This window comes from Misgurnus anguillicaudatus, chromosome 13 (assembly GCF_027580225.2).
Source record: "Misgurnus anguillicaudatus chromosome 13, ASM2758022v2, whole genome shotgun sequence".
Classification (NCBI taxonomy): domain Eukaryota; kingdom Metazoa; phylum Chordata; class Actinopteri; order Cypriniformes; family Cobitidae; genus Misgurnus; species Misgurnus anguillicaudatus.
The window spans coordinates 4,517,963-4,536,158 of NC_073349.2; the positions used below are offsets into that span (position 1 = coordinate 4,517,963).

At 37.8% G+C, this 18,196-nt stretch overlaps 1 protein-coding gene across 2 annotated transcripts in view; it reads right to left on the minus strand.

The window, feature by feature from the left end:
• Positions 1-18,196, minus strand: part of frmd4bb (FERM domain containing 4Bb) — a 63,587-nt gene that overhangs the window by 1,298 nt on the left and 44,093 nt on the right. For both annotated transcript variants that reach the window (XM_073874871.1, XM_055189390.2), the window contains exons 16-23: positions 15,119-15,235; positions 14,363-14,591; positions 11,600-11,641; positions 11,304-11,433; positions 10,326-10,490; positions 9,485-10,245; positions 3,518-3,650; positions 1,753-1,857 (exon numbers count right to left, since the gene is read on the minus strand). In XM_073874871.1, the coding sequence (XP_073730972.1) occupies positions 1,770-1,857; positions 3,518-3,650; positions 9,485-10,245; positions 10,326-10,490; positions 11,304-11,433; positions 11,600-11,641; positions 14,363-14,591; positions 15,119-15,235 (1,665 nt within the window). In that variant the 3' untranslated portion in view covers positions 1,753-1,769. The remainder of the gene's footprint in view (positions 1-1,752; positions 1,858-3,517; positions 3,651-9,484; positions 10,246-10,325; positions 10,491-11,303; positions 11,434-11,599; positions 11,642-14,362; positions 14,592-15,118; positions 15,236-18,196) is intronic.

Sequence of the window (18,196 nt, forward strand, 5' to 3'; positions counted from 1 at the left end):
TCATGTAGATGTTAAGATACAGAACAGATTAGATTTTAAGCTTGTTATGTCAATACTGTAATATTACAACGTTGGGTCTGAATGGTAGCAAAATTTACCTGTGCACCTTGCACATTACATGAATTTGCTGAACTTCTAAACTGTTAAAAATTACCTTTTTTTTAGCAACAAAATATATTGTTGATGGTAAATGTCTTCGATACTATTTTGAGTTTTAATCTAAGTTTTAAGATTATTAAAAACGTTTATAAGAAATCAATTATTTATTTGAGAATTTGAAAGCATTTATTTGGCAATATTTGAAACTATCTGTATCTTATTGTTTATAAAATATTCTTAGCTGGTCCTGTTTTCTTCTCTGGGCTTTGTTTGCTCAAATATCTGTTTGCTGCATAAGGGTCAGGTGATAATGTTCTGGAATGTGAAGTGGGGGGTATAGGTGATATTAGCATTATAAATAGAGGACAATAAGCTTGCCAGACAGTATTGTTTGAATTCTGTGGGATGGGTGAATACTTTAAAAAGTATAAATGTGATTGGAATTGATTTGCATCAAGATTAATAAGCATGAAAATAATCAGTGTGTTTTATTTCACAATTCTACCAGACAGGACTTTCTTATCTACAATGTGGAATGATGGCATTTATATCATCCAAATTTGAAAAAAAGTGACTTTGAGATGGGACTCTGATATAACTGATGAGGAGGAATGTATTGATGCCTCTAAACTACAAAAGAGAAATTAAAAACTTTGTCTGCCCATATGATGATAACGTGGACATGATGCCAACAAAACCAAGCCATTCGTGAACACAGACCTCGCCCCATGACATGTATTACTGTCTGAAGAAGGATTTTATTACTCTCAATACTGACATTTCTGTTATCTCCTCTCATATATCACTGGAGTACCTCAGAAGGTTTGTGTCAAGGCATGATCACGGCTCTGACAGATAACACCAATGAGTACAGTTCCCAAAAGAGAGGAGTTTTCATAAACAACAAAATGGGATTACTATCATTGAACATGTCTTTAAACACAGTAAATACCAGTGTTCTTTCAGTTTGTCTGGTTTCGTAAATACAAACTGAGCATATTTTATATTATAAAAGATTTTTTATAAAAATATGGTTTTGTCTGGTTATGGCGTGTTGTGTGATTATGTATATGGATATATAGGATACTATTATTGGGGTACATAAGCAGTACACCCTGCAGAGCAATTCTGCTACCCCATAGGCCCAATGCTGTAATATTACAACATTTCCATAAAAACTTACCAAAATGTCAAAACCCATTTGGTTTTTGCATTAGATGACTCTTACAACAACATATAAAAGGTTAAATAAGTTTTTTTCTATATTTTGGTCTTACAGGGTTAAGGTGCATTGTGCAACTTGACAGAAATGCAATATCAGCCCTTATAAGACCCCTGCACTACATTGTCTCAGATGATGATGAGTTTGTCCTGTGGTGGCTACCGCACCTTCACTATGCGTTTCGAAAGGGAAGGGTGAGCTGTGAACTGAGCGGTTGGTTGCGATTCACAATCTCACCACTAGATGCCGCTAAAATCTACATAGTGGACCTCTAAATGTTCCTCATCTGAATAAAAGTGTCTGCTACATGAATACCTGTTAATGTAGATGTAGTATGCTGTAATCTATTATATGAACAACTGTAAGGCACAATATTGTCAGTGTCACCTAAAACACAATGACAGCAATGAAAGATGTTATTTTGAGCTGACCTGTCGTCGTGTGCTCTTTAATGATCTCCATCAGAACAGTTGTTTACGGTAGTAAAGACCTCCACAGGTGACTCTGATGTGTTTTCTGCACAATCTACCGCCAACCTGTAACACACAACAGCAAATCAACACTTTAATAAACACATTCAATCAGCAGTGTCAAGCAGAATATTCAATACAGTAACAATGAAGTTAAAAGAATAGTCTACTCATTTTCAATATTAAAATATGTTATTACCTTAACTAAGAATTGTTGATACATCCCTCTATCATCTGTGTGCGTGCACGTAAGCGCTAGAGCGCGCTGCGACGCTTCGATAGCATTTAGCTTAGCCCCATTCATTCAATGGTACCATTTAGAGGTAAAGTTAGAAGTGACCAAACACATCAACGTTTTTCCTATTTAAGACGAGTAGTTATACGAGCAAGTTTGGTGGCACAAAATAAAACACAGCGCCCCTCTAAGCGGATTTAATAGAGGAACTATATTTTATGGGGTAATAGCACTTTTGGGAGTACTTCGACTCACCTGAAAAGTCCGCTCCCCTTCTCACTCTCATAATGGGAGAGGGAGGGTGTTAATGCGCCGAGTCAAAGTACTCACAAAAGTACTATTAGGCCATAAAATATAGTTCCTCTTTTAAATCCGCTTAGAAAAGCGATACGTTTTATTTTGTACCACCAAACTTGCTCGTATAACTACTCGTCTTAAATAGGAAAAACGTTGATGTGTTTGGTCACTTCTAACTTTATCTCTAAATGGTACCATTGAATGAATGGGGCTAAGCTAAATGCTATCGCAGTGTGGCAGCGCGCTCCAGCGCTTACGTGCACACACACAGATGATAGAGGGATGTAACAACTCTTCTTAGTTAAGGTAATAACATATTTTAATATTGAAAATGAGTAGACTATTCCTTTAAATGTGTGAAACGTTCTCTGGATAGACACCACCGTATACTGTAGCCTCCAACAAAAACAAATCAAAGCCTATGTAACAATATCTGCACAAACAAATAACAGCTATACAAAACACTATCGACTGAAGCGATGACGTGATTTGACTGTGTTGAACATCCTTTTGTTTTGGTTGTAGAAAATAAACTGACTTTAATTGAAAAAATATATAAAACCTTGTTGATGACGTAACATGGCTCAAAGAGGCGCAATGATATTACACACTGCCTGAAAATAGTCCCCTCCTTAGTAACTTTCAATGGTAGGGGACTATTTTCTGGCAGTATGCAATATCACTACGCCTGCTGCAGCCATGTTACATCAGCAAAGTCCTTGATTATTACGCCAGAATGAGAGTATAGTTCCTAGATATATCTGCCTAGAAAATCACAACATTTAATTTTCCATCAGTCTTAGTACATGATGTAACTACAGAAGAGTCAAGTCTCAAATAGGAAAAATATCGAAACTCTTTGGTTATCTTTTAGCGCAATGCTAATGGTCTAATCAGATTCAATGGATTATGCTAAGCTATGCTAAAAGTGCTAGCACCAGACCCGGAGATCAGCTGGATGGATTTCAAAACGGTAAAAATCAAATGTTTAACTCTAGGGGAGCTGAAAAATGAGCATATTTTCAAAAAAGTGGAGTGTCCCTTTAAGTGTGGAGAACCTAAAGTGAGACTTTACATTCCAACATCCACAAACACACATGTACTCCTGCTGGACCTCTCATTATATATATAAAACATAAGATTAAAACATGTATCTGTTTAGAGGTGTTTGTCTTTCCATTACTTCTATCTCACCTGTGTGTTGGACTGCGGCTGTGTGATGGGCTGTAAGCGCCAGTGCTCAAGGGAGCGTCTAAAAATTCACTGTCAGTCAGGCCCACGGTTAAATGACTCTGCCAGTTTCCCCCTGCGCTGGCAGTAGATGAGACTAGTGAGGAAAGGTATCAGACATTAAACACTGATAACATAAAATTAAGATGAAACAGATAAATATTTTTAGGTTTGTACATTTCCTAGAGAAAATAGAAGTGATGCTTGGTCAAGATTCTCTGGTGGTTGCCAGGGCATTGCTATTTAGTTGCTAGGGTGCTTGTTGAAAGAGTGTCTAATATGACATTCTGATGTCTGGGCAGGGCTCTGGTCCCTCCTTAGCAAATGCTTTTAACTAGCCAGACAATGAAACAGAATTTCACACAGCCCTGACTAGGGCCGGAGTGAGACTAATTTTCAGCCCTGGAGTTTCATGCCTCAGACCAGCCCACTTTAGTTTACGACTGACTATATTAAAATAACATCATTACACCCTCAGTAGCCTGTAAGTCTGCAATAGTGCACTGTTCTCTACAGCCTTGCAATTTATTGTATTTTTTAAATATACAATTGCGAATTCAGTGCAAAAACAGTAGAATAAACAATTATGATTTTTACCATAAGGTATTTTAAATTAAACTTAGTCAAAAACTACTGAAAGGTAACAAATGTGTTTGTTTTATTACTAGGAATGGGACAAGTACTCAAATTGAAGAGTTTTGAAAAAAATGAGTTTCTGCCAAAATTAGTATTATATCAGGTCAGTAGTTAAAAGTAAATTCTTAATTTTACGCAAAATCCAATATCCGCCGTGTTATTCTGTCATCTTTTCTCCCTTTTTTCCCAAAATGCTACAAACGCCACTCCTTCTTTTTTACAGAACGCAATAAATCCATTCCTGATATTACAGCCCACCAGTCACGCAATGTAAACAAACAATGGCGGCGCGCTGAGTACACGGAGTCCTAGTTTTCCTCATCTACTTTGTACTTCGTGATCAACAAACAAAACAAAATAATACTTTAATTGCATCGCTAAACCTGTGATGGTTTTCTGTGACTGGAAAGAAACGTAAGCCATCAACAGCTAATAATTTACGCGAGAGGCACTCGGGTGCTTGTTCTCCAGACAGCATCAAGCTTCTCATGCTAAAACATTGACCCCAGAGGACATTATTTTACTCAAAGTCAACGAAAATCGAGCGGGACCAAAACATTTTACAGCTGCTCGCTGTTAAAATGTAAAGAGACTACGTCAAGTATAACCGCAGCAATGACAGTGTTCTTAATATAACAAAGTAAGTGTTTTGGTTAATGACATTAATGTTTATTTTTTAATCATTGTATACCACTAGTCAACTAAATAAATATCAAATGGTAAAGATGAATGCACATTTATACATTGATTTAATAGATTTATAGCATTTTGAAATAAAAAACTGTCATGGATTTATTGCATTTTGTGGAAAAAATAATTCGTTTTTATAATAAATCTTTGAAAATCAAGTTATGGATTTGAATTTTTTATGTTTTTATAACCTAAAGATGTTATGTGAAAGTTTGTAACAGAAAATAGTGGTTTTCATCTTGTCACTTTCTTGGTATAGAAAACACGTTTTTACCGAAATTTGTCAAAATGGATTTATTGCATTTTGGAACCAAACTCTTCAATTGCTTGAGTACTCGAACGTGGCATTGATGATCGATCACGAAAACGATAATCATGTGGGTTTATTTATTTATTTATTTTTTCGGTTATGGCTTCATTTGGATGTCTGGGTCGCGTTACAAGCGCATGTGGTAGTAAAGACTGGGTCCGTGTTTAACATCGTCGAGCTGCGCGGAGGGGTGTATGTCATCAGTACCATTCATAATGATTAAAAAAACAAACAGATAAATCCGTTTCCTAGGTGCACCTGCGCCGCGCCAACCCGCCAATCCGAACACAACTCACATCCATAGCTCACACCACGGAGGTACTATGGTTTTAACGGATGTAGTAATTTCCTGATTCACTTTGGTAGGACAAAAATACAGTCAGTCAGGTGCAAAACGTACAGCGCCGTCACAAGTTCAATGGGTAACATCTCATATTTAAACATCAAATGTACAGAGAAACCAGAGAGCCATACGAGCATTACATCTTGACTGAGAACAGGTAAGAGGACAATACAACAAAGCTAATCGCTAAAATGATAGCAGAAGACTTAAATCTGCATAATGTTATGAAGCTTGTGCCTTGACTGGACGTGTTTTAAAGCGCGCTGTTATGATTATGGTGCACATCCACAACAGGAGCACAGCCCCTTTAATTGCCCCGCCCCCAGTTAATCGAGTACTCATTTGTCAGACCTATGGATTCAATTAAAAAAATGACATACATGCACATCCCTATTTATTACTTAGATACTCACTTCCTTGTGTCAGAAAATAACAAATGAAGAGTTTCGTTGCAAAACGAGATAAGCACCGTTTTCTTAATTGTTCAGAAATCTTGTTTTTTGGTTGTGCATTCCAATTAATTTCAATGCAACTGCAGTCGGTTTGTTTTGATTTAAACCTTCATAACTTAAAAAATACAGATAAGTAGCACCATAAAACAAAATAATAACATGATAACATAATAATAAACATGCTTTGACAAAAATGTTAAAAAATGGATTTATCTCGTTTTCCAACGAAACTCTTCAAATATATAATAGACTTTACTTGAGAAAACATCATATTCATATGAAACTTACTTTTTTCCAATAAACGGATGAGTTTTGCATAAAATAGATTTTTGTTCCTCTTGCAATAGACAATGAATAATGACTATTCATTGTTATCTATGACTTAGATTTTAAAAAAATTACGATTTGTAGATCGTAGATTGTAGCTCAAGGTTATTTTAAATCTAGACGCCCGGCAAGCGCACTCAAATATAGACGCATCTGAAACAAAACTCGTGTTCGTTTTGAAAAGCAGAAGAAAGTGGCGTGTCCAGCGTTTTCCATGCATTTTAGATGTTAATGGACCCTAATGCTAGAATTCTTCCAATAAGTGGTCTGGACTTGGGAATAAAGCGGTGGGGCTGCTGTGAGTGCTGGAAGCCTAGGGCAGTGGTTCTCAAACTTTTTCAGCATGCGGCCCCCCTTGTGTACGTTGCTTCCCTTCATAGTCCCCTCAAAGAACATTTATAACATAAAACATTCCAAAACTTACAATTTTAATTAAACAAAACATTAAATTACACAATGTATTGCTGTTGGTTAGTAGCCTTATTTTTCTGAGGTTTAATTGGACAGAATGTATGATAAATTAAATTGTGGCCCCCTTGCCACCATCTCAGGGCCCCCCAGTTTGAGAACCACTGGCCTAGGGACAGCAACTTTAAACCCGATGGCATGACAACATCGGCCCTCGTGGAAAAAAAACAGACCGGCCCACCGGGACTTGTCCCGGTCCTCACTATGATGGTAAACAAAAATCAATCAATCATAGTACTTATTGTTTTAAACTTTTCATATAAATGAAATCTTGTAGTACCTTAAAAGTCTCTAAGAGTTAAAGGCACACAAAGCAAGTCTGAGTATTATTTCTCTACTAGCTCCCCCTAGTGTCTGGGAGTAAATGCTTTCTATATCTGAGACTTTATGAGACTGCTATTGGACTGAAGGACACCGGGTCGGATACAGCGAAGTTGCAAGTGGGGTATTCTTCCTACAGACGGTAGGGGCGGGCGAGAGAGTCTTCATTCGTCATGTAATGAGTCATTTAACCATATACCGACTTAAGAAGATGATTTTTTAACATAAAAATACTGCCTTGTGTCCCTTTAAGGGCTGTTCACATTGTAACGATAACTCTAACGTTTACTATAATTATAACTATATTAGCGTCCACATCACCAGACGATAACGAAAAATTTATGCTGATTGCCTTTAACCCTCATATTATGTTCCGGGTCAATTTGACCCGTTTTGATTTTAAGCTGTCAGATAAACCAGTTAACCTGTGATTTTATTCTTGAAATTTTGTGACTTTTTCTCATTTATGGCCATGAACATGCATGCAAAGTTTAGACATGCTGATATGTTTTGAAGTGTACCAAAATAATTTTGTAACGATTTTAAGGTTCGCGGATCAATTTGACCCGCATTTTGTTTTGCTCCAAAGCAATTGTATAGACCTAAATTAAATATATATTTTTAGTGTTTGTTGTTATGTTGGTGTTTTACTATCCTGAAATGGGGGTAAAAATGCTTCTCCTCACTATTTTGAGTACTAAAAAAAGACTTTTACAGACACAGATGGTAAAAGTGAGTTATGATATCTATTTACAATTTATATGAAATACTACTTAAGTTACAGTTTTCTTCCAGAAATTTTGTCACTTTTTCTCATTTATGGCCATGAACATGCATGCAAAGTTAGGATACACTGATGTGTTTTGAAGTGTTTTTTTTTAGCACAAATAATGATTTTTGGTACGATTTTGATGTTCGCGGGTCAATTTGACCCATATTTCTTTGTTCAAAGGCAACTGTATAGACACAAATTGTGAATACAGGTGATGCCAGCTGTGCCCCATAAAACATGACACCAAAATAAGAACCATTTGTGTAAAATGCAAGAAGTCAGAACGCACATGCTTGATGTGTGCACATCATGTAAATAGTGATTTTTTGAATTTGTACAATGATCCTCAAGAACAAAAGATGAGCCTATTTAGAAAAAGAAAAGCTTCATTTCATTTCACAGCAATTTTAAATTGTTCATTTAGGATGTCTTAAACATAGGTATGTTAAAAAAAAAACATGTTGAATTAAAATTTAAAATCTTAAATGTTGCAACAGTTTTTGTGCAACATTTGTTAAAACAAACATGTTAAAAATTGTGGTTAAATACATTTTTTTTAAATCATACTTTTTAATTTTAATTGTTTGTAATGTGTGACAAAGACTAAAATGGTTTTGCTCATACCTAATTCCTTCTGGTTTTTCATAATGTGATATTTAAGGAATTGCATTGAATCCAATGCGGGTCAATTTGACCCGCTCCATCAAAATCGTCACAAAAATCGAACACAATACAAGGGTTAATGCCATTAACTTTGCATATTGCATATTTCTTGTAATAAAAACGTTTGCAATTGTATACAATGTCACTGAATGAGTAAATATGCTGTTCTTGTTGCATTTAAGACAGATCTCCTAAACACGCTGCGATTGCGTAACTCTAAACAGTGAATCTGGTAGTTTGTGTAATCTAATATCTTACCTTTTGGCGTAGTCAATGTAGTAGGAAAAAGCATTATGTAGTGAATTTCACAGCAACTGCATCAGCGCTGGATACCTGGGGTAATTTTATGTTATAGATCTCAGCAATGAGCTTCGCCACTGTCATTTCGAGTGTGCGTGTACTTGAAGTTCAAATAAATTTGATTGGCTGTCACGCTCAGAAAGTTATCCTAACGATATCGTTTATTGTATCTTTATCGTTATAGTTGTAGTGTGAACTCGGCTATTCTCTTTAATATAAAATATTTTTTAAACTATATGTTTTATAGTTATAGTTATCATTATAATGTGAACGGCCCTTTAGGAAGTATTAATTTCCACCACCAGAACTTGGCATTTTTTTTACCCCATACAATTCTCACACTGATTTTATGCACATTTTAAAGTATCGCATAAGAAACGAGTGATGGAAACGCCTAATTTTGATTAAAAATCCCTTAATTCACAAAAAAGTTTTTCCGCTCGCTTGAGGTTGTTTCTGAAAAAGAGTAAATGCGAATAATGGGAGATGAAAACGCATTTGCTGAAAAAATTCTGACGTAGCGAGCATTAAACCCACAACTTAATGAAAACGCACCAAATGCATTTGATTGTTTGTCTTTTTTTGCACATTTTGAAAAGATTCACTTTAAGTTTAAATGGAAACCCAACTACTGTCTGACGTTCATTACCTGAGGAGATGGAGTTAGTCCTGCTGGAGTGACTGAAGGGTGCTGGCAGCGTCTGATAGCCCAGACTATGCTGCGAGCCTCGGTCATACTTGTAGGTATAAACCAGCTGATATCCAGAAGGGTCCTTTTGCTGGCCGGCGCTTCGGTTGTACCATCCCTTCAGGTGCTCTGCCACCAAAGCCTTATACATGTTCTTGGTCAATACATCATTTAGAGGTCCCTGCCTCCCTCTTGGCGGCCTTACGGTGGCGTACGGGTTCTGGGACAAATTGTCCGAGCCCTCGATCCCATAATGCCTGTTCCTGCTACGCCCGTGGTAGCCGTGTGTCGGGTAAGAGGGATTGATGTTATAGTGACCTTCAAGTTCGCTCTCATAAACGTAAGCTCCGTTAGAACAGGGCTCGTATTCGAAGCTGGGATAACCCGTCACGTAGTACGCGCTTGGTCCGTAGTGATTTTGCTGGTAGCCGTAACAGCCGGAGTTTTGAGGGACCAGGTTGGGCATGCTGCCCGTATTGCCGTAGATCTCCACTTTGCGATGGAACCGGTTATCGTGGTCCAGGATGCGGTAAGGAGCCGAGCAGGGGGGGAAGTAGTCCATGCTGGAATACGACGAGCAGTCGTCCAAAACCTCGGTGCTGTTGCTACGGCGAGACGGAGACACCGGGAGTACAGACTTTGTTAAGCAAGAGTGTGTAAGTTGCGCCTGAGACTCCAAACTGCCACTGCGGTGCCGGAAACCACGGACATGACCTTCTGACCTACAGACACCAAACGATACGTCTTACTTGTCTTGTCGTTTTAGTAAAGCGTTGACTTTGATCAGTGCAGGGTAACTGACCTGAGCTGGCTGCTGCTGTAAGCGCTACGGGGCATCACGGGGGTTTGCGGTAAGCTGCGTGGAGCCATCGCCATTCTGGGTAAAGTTTTACATGGACTGCTTTGGGCAGAAAACACCTCTCGGTGAGGATAATAAAGTCCGGCCCCTTGGATCTCATGATCTAATCTGAAAGTGAAACATAGATTTAAAGGTGCAGTGTGTAATTTTTAGAAGGATATCTTGACAGAAATGCAAAATAATATACAAAACTAAATTATCAGGGGTGTATAATGACCTTTCATAATGAACTGTTATGTGTTTATTACCTTAGAATGAGACGTTTTTATCTATATACACCGAGGGTCCCCTTACATGGAAGCCGCCATTTTGTGCAGCCATGTTTCTACAGAAGCCCTTAATGGACACACTTTTTTACTAAGTTGTCTCTAACGATGACATGTTTTTCCGGTGACGGCTACCGTACCTTCTCTATGTGTTTCAAAAGCAAGGGAAGAGCAGTGGACTGAGCCGTTGGTTGCAATTTGCAACCTTACCACTAGATGCCGCTCAAATTTACACACTGCACCTTTAAGAGCAGTGATTAATGTGCAATAATTCTGGTCATATTTAAGCCCTACGGTTAAGACCAGGGGTCTCATTTATAAAATGTGATATTACGATCATGTCTCAAAAGACATGTTTATTATGAACGAATATATGCACATAAAACATGCATATGCCTCTCATTCAGATGTAAAATCAGTAAATTGCAATCTTGAAACAGATCTTACATTCTTACGTTCACTTTACGCTCAAATCTAAGATCAAAGCTTTATAAATGAAGCCCCCAGTTTATAAATTGTGACATTGTTACCATACACGTTAATTTCAGTGCAACAAATACTATCACTATTATTACACTAATCATAGTACAATTTAATTTCCTTTATCCAAAAACAAATAATTTTTGCTTTTTTAAAGTGTTTGTGAGCTTCATACCTGTTAGGTGTGTCACTGGCTGGAGATCGTCGATCCGATTCATACTCCAATCCTGAAGAAGACAAAGGAGGACTGAGACACGGTGAACACTGGACGGAGCGAGACCGCGGCCTCTGACTGCTGTCAGCTTCTGAATGAGAGACATTACAGAGAGACATTTGTGGCCTGTGATATTATAAAGTGATGCTATAGTACATGAACTCAATGTTAGTTGTCAGGTGTGTTCATGTTCGTGACACCTGTCAGTCATATAAGAAAGAAAGTAATGCTGTGAGAAAATGTTCAGATGTTCATACCGTCATCCAGCTGAAGACTGCACTGTGACTGTGACAGTTCATCTATAAAAGAAAAACAGATGCATAGGTTTGCTTTGACTCTAGAATATTATTAAAATGTGATTTTCTTTTACCTTAAAGGCGGAGTCCATGATGTTTGAAAGCCAATGTTGATATTTGAAATCACCTAAACAAACACGCCCCTACCCCAATAGAATCTGGACCTTCTGTTGATAGACCCGCCCCACACATACACAACCCGGCATTTGATTTTATTTGATTGGCTATAAGTGTGTTTTGGTAGTCGGCCCGTCTCCTTTTCCAACGCGTTTTTCAAACATCGTGGACCCCGCCTTTAATTAATAAAAAAGCAAGATTTGGATAGGCCATTTAAAATGTATCAGTAAAAAAAACACCTTACTGCTTTTTTATTATATGAATTTTATTATATGACCTTGCTGATGCCATTTATATTAAGAAGACTTTCCATAACTCATGAGGTGAAATTGTGTATTAGTGCTGTCTTTGCATAATTCAAATAAATTTCCAATGATATTCAATATTCAGTGTTTTATAATTGTATATCTCTTTAGCACGTGTACAGTATCTTAATAATATCTAATATATGACAACACAAAATATTTATGAAGGATGAAATACTACTCATAGGGGTGGTTTCCCAGACAGGGATTGGCTTAAGCCAGCACTAGGCCTTAGTTTAATTAGGAAATATAACTAGTTTAAACAAACATGCCAGGGTTTCCCGCAGCACTTTTCAGTTCGGGCGGCCCCCCTAAGTTGGGAAACCCTACCGCCTTAAAGGAATAGTCTACTCATTTTCAATATTAAATTATGTTATTACCTTAACTAAGAATTGTTGATACATCCCTCTATCATCTGTGTGCGTGCACGTAAGTGCTGGAGCGAGCTGCGACACTTCGATAGCATTTAGCTTAGCCCCACTCATTCAACGGTACCATTTAGAGTATGGTACCATTAACACATCAACGTTTTTCCTATTTAAGACGAGTAGTTATACGAGCAAGTTTGGTGGTACAAAATAAAACGTGGCGCTTTTCTGGGCGGATTTGGAGGAGGAACTATATTTTATGGTGTAATAGCACTTATGGGAGTACTTCGACTCGGCGCAGTAACACCCTCCCTCTCCCATTATGAGAGTGAGAAGGGGAGCGGACTTTTCAGGCGAGTCCAAGTACTCCCAAAAGTGCTATTACACCATAAAATATAGTTCCTCTTTTAAATTCACTTAGAAAAGCGCTACGTTTTATTTTGTACCACCAAACTTGCTCGTATAACTACTCGTCTTAAATAGGAAAAACGTTGATGTGTTTGGTCACTTCTAACTTCGGTACCATTGAATGAATGGGGCTAAGCTAAATGCTATCGAAGTGTCGCAGCGCGCTTCAGCACTTACGTGCACGCACACAGATGATAGAGGGATGTATCAACAATTCTTAGTTAAGGTAATAACATATTTTAATATTGAAAATGAGTAGACTCTTCCTTTAACTAGGTCGTTAAAAAAAGACCGGCAAGTGGATCTCGGAGAATAGCGCGGACGCTCTTCACACCGCGAGCGGGTACGCGTGCCACACGGCCGAAATGAGAAAGATGTGGTCCGGACCGCCACTGTCTGGAGAGCATAACTAGCCAGTTGATAAAACAACTCGGAGAATAGCGCAGACGCACTTCAAACCACGAGCGTGCACGCGCATCACACGGCCGAAATGAGATAAAGACGTGGTGTTTCTTAAAAATTAAGTTTTATTTGAGTTCTTTAAAAAATATATATTTTAATTCTCATCATAACGCGTACGCCTCGCCCCTTTGATTGCCACGCCCCCATCCACGCTCCCCCGCCCAACCCTACCACCTTAACTAACAAATTTTCTGCGGGAAACCCTGCGTGCCTTACTAAAAATATTACTTGTGTGCATTTTGAGGCAAAACAAAGGGCACTGATGTATTTTAACCCCTTAATTGGTTGGTCCTTGGGGTCTATATGACCCCAAACGACATTTTATTAGTTAAAAAAATGTTCCTTTCATCTTAGAGATATAAAATTTTGTGATTTTTCCTTAATAATCTATCTTTACATACATAAAAAACTGGGCTTGATTAGTTTGTCTGAAGGTATGTAAAAATATTTATATATTAATCTGGTCCTTGGGGTCAATTGCAAATTAATAGGAACTGCAAAAAAAGTATTTTTTCCCTTTGTCTAAATGGAAAATTTCTTGTCAAAGCTATTTCCCTAATTCCCTTAGGTTTATCTCTAACCAGCAAAAGATGGAATTCTACACCTAACACCTAGATCAATATATCCAGAAACAATTGAAATTAAATTTAGAAAAATTTCATTTTCAAAAATCTATATTTCACATGCAAGCTAATGGTGTAGTTGAGGATTTTTGTGGTAAATGGGTAAAAAAGTACTTCAAATCTCTCAAAACACAGCTTCATTGAATAGGAGAGAAGTACACACACAAAAAAGATATATTATTTGTGTTATTGAAAATGTATATTTTTCTTACAATTATGCTTTCAATTTTGGGGATATATAGACCCCAAAGGCCAGTAGTGTAAACAGAAAACAAGGACCATTTGAGGGTTAAGATATGTCAGTGCAAGTTGTTTTCAGTTTGGACAGCTCTTACATTTATTTTAGTCTGGGACTAGTCTAATCCCTGTCTGGAAAACCACCCCTATATGTACCCGAGCGTTGACCAAAATGTAAAGATTCGAAATATTGATCTGCTTTACCTGCTATGAGTAAAGATGCTCTTTGTGTTGGTTTTTGTCCTTTCTTCAGTCTGTACTGATTCATTTCATCTTCAATCCCCTGCAGTTTTTGCATGGCATCCAGACAGTTCCTCCTCCTCTTCTTCCTCACTAATTTAGAGATGTCTGGGTCAGCGGCGAGCTTCTTGGCTGCCTCCACGATTTTCCGCTGCAGTGCAAAGCAACTCTCCAGATTTCTGAGATATGGATCCTGAAATAAAAAATGATCATAAAATTGTCCTGTTAAAACGATGTTAGGACATTGTGGGGGGACTTATTGAAGGTATTTAAATAGCCAATAATTAATCATCTTCATGTCATATTCCCAAATTGACACTTGCTTTTGGTATTCACAGGCAAAACATATTTGGGAGGATTATTGTAGAAAGAACTTTAGTGGATTAAATATTGATATGGCTGTAAGTGCAAGATGATGTCATCAGATTTGGTGATCCTTTTCCCAGACTGTTAAATTTTAATGTGTGTATCTGATAAATATTGCACACTATTTTCATCCCCAAACATTACAGGCAACAGTCTAAAACAACTTTTGGGTTTGTTCTCAATCAAAAACAAGATAAAATGTAACAGCTAAAATCTGACATCAGTCAATAAAAATGCATACGATCACGATCAATGTCGTTATGTTGTTGTTAGATCAGGTCAGGACAGTCTCGTATTAATAAGTGTCTAATATATGGATTCAGACCTGTGCTCGTGGCAGTGTTTTACACAAACCTCATTATATGGGAAAAGGTCGTCGAGTTTGAATGCCGTCCCGACTCTCTTCCGAACATGAGGAGGAGTCTCGCCCTTCAAGACAGGATATTCTTTTGGGAGTTTGCCAGTGAGTTCCTATATATAAAAATGATTGCATAAAGTGAGTCTAAAGAGAATACTGTTAGGAGTATTGTGTCGGTCTGTATCTATTCTCATCATTACAGAGATACATGAAGTCAAGCACAGCCATGTAGAAAATCTGTTCCCTTCAGTTTATTCATCATTTGCAATTATTAACCAATCTGCCTCTGCTTACATTTCTGCATAACCTGAAACATGTTTCGCCTGTATGGTGCCGCGCACATGACATGACATGAAATATGTTATCATGGCCACAACTGAGGAATTTGTTTTTTGATTGATGCGGGTTTATTCAAGGTTACAAAGCAGACGATACTGAACATTAGTGGAGTACATTTGTCAGTTCATGTTTGTGTAATTGTGGTGGATCTATTCTTTACTAAAACCCATACAGCAAAAAAAAAAAAATTCTCTGGCCATTTAAATATATGCTAAATACATTTTGTAGAAAGTAATGCTTAACTAATATATTTTTTAATTTGGAAATATATTTTGTTTTTACCTTCAACATATATTTCAAAATGTATTTCAAGGGCAAGCAAATAAATTTCTCATTTTACAACCCATATGCCAAAATTTATTCATTGCCAAAATATATTTTTAATATATGCTAAATACAAGTTGAAAATATATTTATATTATGTTTGTTATGTTTACGGGTTCGTAACAAAGTTTTTCTTCCAATGCGACGATTTCCTTGGGTTGAAATATATGGAGGGCTAAATAGATTTTTTAATGCTTTAAAATTTATTTATTTTTTAAATATATAAATTTTTTGCGAAACGATAAAAAACTATTTGACAAAACCGTCGTAACTTAAAAAATCCAGCATCAAAACGGACAATGAGTGTGTTTACATGCACAGAATAAGCGGATAACCATCAAAAATCTGCTTATTATAGAAACCTTTTTCATGCGTTTACATGCAAATCAATAAGCCGGCTATGCAGAAAACTGCGTTTACAAAGGATTTGGATCTCTGCCACCTGCTTGAATCAAAAATCTAAAAATAATTACACAAAAATTTCATCTCTTCATTGAGAACAACCAAAAAACCTCATAGTGCTTGTGGAAAAGGTATGTGAACCCTTCAGTTAATGACCTCAAAAAGCTAATTGGAGTCAGGTTTTAGCACACATTAAGATAATACGTTTGGAGATGTGGACTAGAGATACTTTGTTGGATAAAAACCCCTCAAACTTTTGGAGTTTGCTCTGCACAAGAAAAACACGCTTATGTGAACCTTGCCTCACCAAAAAGAGCTTCCAGAGGAGCTACGGTCAATAATTGTTGCTCTACATAAAGCTGTAAAGGGCTACAAAGTTATTTCAAAGACTTTAGAAATTCACCAGTCTACACTTATGGCGCTTTTCCATTGCATAGTACCACACGGTTTGGTTTAGTTTGGGTCGGGTCAGCTTACTTTTGTGAGCTTTTCCACTGGGTGCAGTACGTAGTACCCAATATTATTTTTAGTACCGCCTCGGTCGGGAATCCAAGCGTCCCGAGCTGATGCCTAAACGTGACGCGAAAACACTGTAGATCACTGATTGGTCTGAGAGAATCGTCACTACCAGTGTCATCCCTATATTGTAAAAGATTAGCTTTACCTTCATGCTAGTTTGCGCTGTCTCGAGCAAACATGTTTGCAACTGTGCTCTGCTAAGTTCCCAAACTCCCTTTTAGCGATAAAAACATCCACAGGTTGAGGCTCAGCGTAGTGCGCCGACTGATATCATGTGAGACAGAGGTACTGATTAACGCGGTGTGCATCTATTTGTGGTGGTCAATTTTAATTTTGTCGCAGACTAAGAAATAAATCAATGTATGGGAATGTACAAAGACGCTCTACACTTGTATGATGTCACAGCAGTAGGCAGCGCAAATATAACGACACGCCTATAATCACTTCCACTCTGAAGTGATACTAAACACGATGGAAAAGTGAGCAGCGTGAGCTGACCCAACCCGACCCAAACCAAACGGTGGGATACTATGCGATGGAAAAGTGCCATAAGGCAAACAATCTACAAATGGAGATGCTTTGGGACTGCTGCTACTCTACCAAGAAATGAGCGCCCAGTCAAAATTACACCAAGAGCACAATGAAGACTCATCAATGAGGTAAAAAAATAACCCCGAATGACAGCCAAAGATTTGAAGGCATCTCTGTTCATGAGTCTCGAATACGTAAAACACTGAACAAGCAGAGTATCCACGGCAGGACACCACGAAGGAAGACACTGCTTACAAAAAGAACATTGCTGCACGCCTGAAGTCTGCAAGAGAGCACATTGACACTCCACAGCGGTATTGGCTAAATGTTTGTGGACTGATGAAACTAAGATTAAACTATTTGGAAAAAACACACAGCGCTACATCTGGTGTAGAAAGTGCGCGGCATATCATCATGAAAACATCTTCCCAACTATAAAGTATGGTGGAGGAAACATCAAGATTTGGGCCTGGCATAAGGTCCTGGCCAGCTTAAAATCATTGAGGGGGAAGACGAATTCCCAAATATATCAGAAAATTCTTCAAGATAATGTGAGAAAGTCTGTACGTCAGGTTAAACTAGAAGGTGGGTGATGCAACAGGACAATGGTCCAAAACACAGGAGCAAGTCCACAACAGAATGGCTTCAGAAAAACAAAATCTGCCTTTTGGAGAGACCAAGTCAGAGCCCAGACCTCAACCCAATAGAGATGCTATGGATTGACTTGAAGAGGGCCATAGACATGAGACGTCCAAAGAATAAGACAGAGTTAAAGCAGTTCTGACAGGAAGAATGGGCTAAAATTCCTCCTCAATAATGTGCAAATCTGATCTACAGCTACAGGAAGTGCCTTGTTGAGGTTATTGCTGCCGGTCAACCAGTTATTCATTCTAAGGGTTCATTAATTCTTACTTTTTCCACTGCCATTTTAAATGTTAAATGAGTGTGATCAATAAAGA